The 2500-nt window shown below is 44.2% G+C and overlaps 1 protein-coding gene across 1 annotated transcript in view; it reads right to left on the reverse strand.

Annotated features, from left to right (window-relative positions):
* Positions 1–1835, reverse strand: part of myf5 (myogenic factor 5) — a 4753-nt gene extending 2918 nt beyond the window's left edge. The window contains exon 1 of the mRNA XM_060889611.1: positions 1419–1835. Coding sequence (XP_060745594.1) covers positions 1419–1835 — 417 coding nt within the window. The remainder of the gene's footprint in view (positions 1–1418) is intronic.
* Between the last annotated feature and the right edge of the window lie 665 nt (positions 1836–2500).

Genomic DNA, 2500 nt, shown 5'->3' on the forward strand with positions numbered 1-2500 from the left:
GATCCGAAAGGGAAAGCACACGGAGCCGAGCGAGACGACGCTGTGAGAGAGAACATGAGCAGAACGTCCTGGCAGGAAGCAGCAGGATTAACTCAGACTTCAAACTACAGCAGGATTAACTCAGACTTCATTACGCTGGAAACAAAAACCCTCAAATCTCTGCTTACAGGTTCAATCAAAAAATAGGTGTGATGAGAAACCAGAGCAGATGTTAATGTACACCAACATTTTTATTTAAATTCTCTCTCCTTTGGATCTTTTCCTGGTGATAAAGATTTTTCAGACGTCACGCTAATAAAATCTTACGCCTCCGAGCCCAGACCTGCAGCCGTAAGCTAATACGCTGGCGTAAAGAAAGGAGACAGATGTGTGCAGAGATTTATTATCCAGAGGAAAGATCTCACAGCTCAAACACTGAGGAGGGAAAAAACACCACCAGACTCTAAAGATCTTACTCACGTCCCAGGAAAAGTGTCGTCATAAATAAACACATTAGACCAGCAAGAAAGCCTCAGAAGACGTTTATAAAGAGAAGATGACATGGATCGTGTGGAGAGCAAAACCAACACAGCTCCGAATCAACAAATCAATGAAATAATACATTAACAAATAAAAATATTATAACTACAGAAATCCCACAATACACTGCAGCACCTCAGCATCCAGTCGACCCAGAATGCACTTTGTTATCACTTTTATATATAAAACATGATGATTTCTGTTCATTCGTGTGGACAAATGACAAAAACGAGACGTAATAAATAATAAATAATAAATAATAAATCTCATTATTAAAGTTGAAGGTTAAAATCGTTGTTGAATTTTAATGTGATTAAATTAAAGTCAACATTAAAACTCTTCCAGGTTTCTGATGGTGTGTTAAATCACTGGTTCTTTATATTTAAAGAGACTTTTGTGAGTTTATTACAAAGCGTTTTTGTGACCTGTTTATTATTATATTTATCCCTCGGCACATGACCTGGGATGTTACGCCTGGTGGTTAAGGTGCTGGGCTACCAATCAGAAGGTTGTGAGTTCGATTCATACGTCCACTGTTGGGCCCCTGAGCAAGGCCCTTAATCCTCAATTGCTCAGTTGTATAAAATGAGATAAAATGCAAGTCACTCTGGATTAGGACGTCTGCTAAATGCTGGAAATGTAAGTGTGAGGTGTGTCTGTGTGTGAGGTGTGTGTGTGAGGTGTGTGTGTGTGTGGTGTGTGTGTCTGAGGTATGTGTGTGAGGTATGTGTGTGTGAGGTGTGTGTGTGTGAGGTGTGTGTGTGTGAGGTGTGTGTGTGTGTGTGGTGTGTGTGTCTGAGGTATGTGTGTGTGAGGTGTGTGTGTGCGAGGTGTGTGTGTGTGGTGTGTGTGTCTGAGGTATGTGTGTGTGAGGTGTGTGTGTGAGGTGTGCTACACACCGTGCTGTCAGAGCAGGTGGATGATGAAGGACTGGAGGGTTCGGAGCTGCTCTCTCGGCTGTAGTACTTCTCCACTCGCTCCCTCAGCAGTTCCTGCAGGCTCTCGATGTAGTTGATGGCGTTCCTCAGGATCTCCACTTTAGGAAGTCTCTGGCTGGGGTTGGCTGACGTGCAGCGGCGCAGAGCCTCGAACGCGTGGTTCACCTTCTTCAGCCTGCGTCTCTCACGCATGGTGGCAGCACGCCGGCGGTCCACACTGCTCGCTTTACGCTTACAGGCTTTACAGGCCCACTGCAGGCAGCTCCCCTCCTCATGGAGGCCCCCAGGGGCCCGAACGTGCTCGTCCTCATCCGATTCCAGCTTGATGGACGAGTCGAACATCAGCGGTGAGTCGTGACAGGAAGTCCAGGAGTCCATGAGTGTGGAGAATGGAAGAGAGGGGCTGAGAGAGGAATCTGAGATGACTCTGCTCCATACGGCCTGCTCTTATAGCACCACACATCCACCACGGGTCAGTCCTCCTGCCCTATTGGCCCTCACACATACCCCCCGTTACACCCACCCTCCTCTATTACCCCCCTTTACACCCACTCTCCACTACAACCCCCTTTACACCCCACCCAGTTTCACACATATTCCTGTAGGAGTGTTTCTCCTTAATTATCATCAGGGAAGTAAACACACACACACACACACACACATATACATATATGATTCTTTATATACATTTAAATAGTAAAACACTTTTAATCCTATATTTGTTCTTAAAAAAGATGCCAATGGAAGAAAAAGGTTCATGTGCTAAAGTGTGAAATAAAAATCTTCACTGAAGTTCTGAACAAACTTAAACACTGAATCCTAATGAGGTCTGAACTGCTGCAGTAGAGTGTGTGTGTGTGTTAGAGATGTGGGAATGTGAGTCTGGAGTGTTAATGAGTGTGAGTTAAAGCTCATTAAACAGAGTTAAACAGAGTTAAAGGGCTCATTAACAGTCTAAAGTAAAAACAGAGCAGAACCATCGAGCTGAACATCACCTGAACATCATCATATTAATGAATTAATTACTTATTAAATAAAATGCA

This window comes from Tachysurus vachellii, chromosome 16, assembly GCF_030014155.1.
Source record: "Tachysurus vachellii isolate PV-2020 chromosome 16, HZAU_Pvac_v1, whole genome shotgun sequence".
Classification (NCBI taxonomy): domain Eukaryota; kingdom Metazoa; phylum Chordata; class Actinopteri; order Siluriformes; family Bagridae; genus Tachysurus; species Tachysurus vachellii.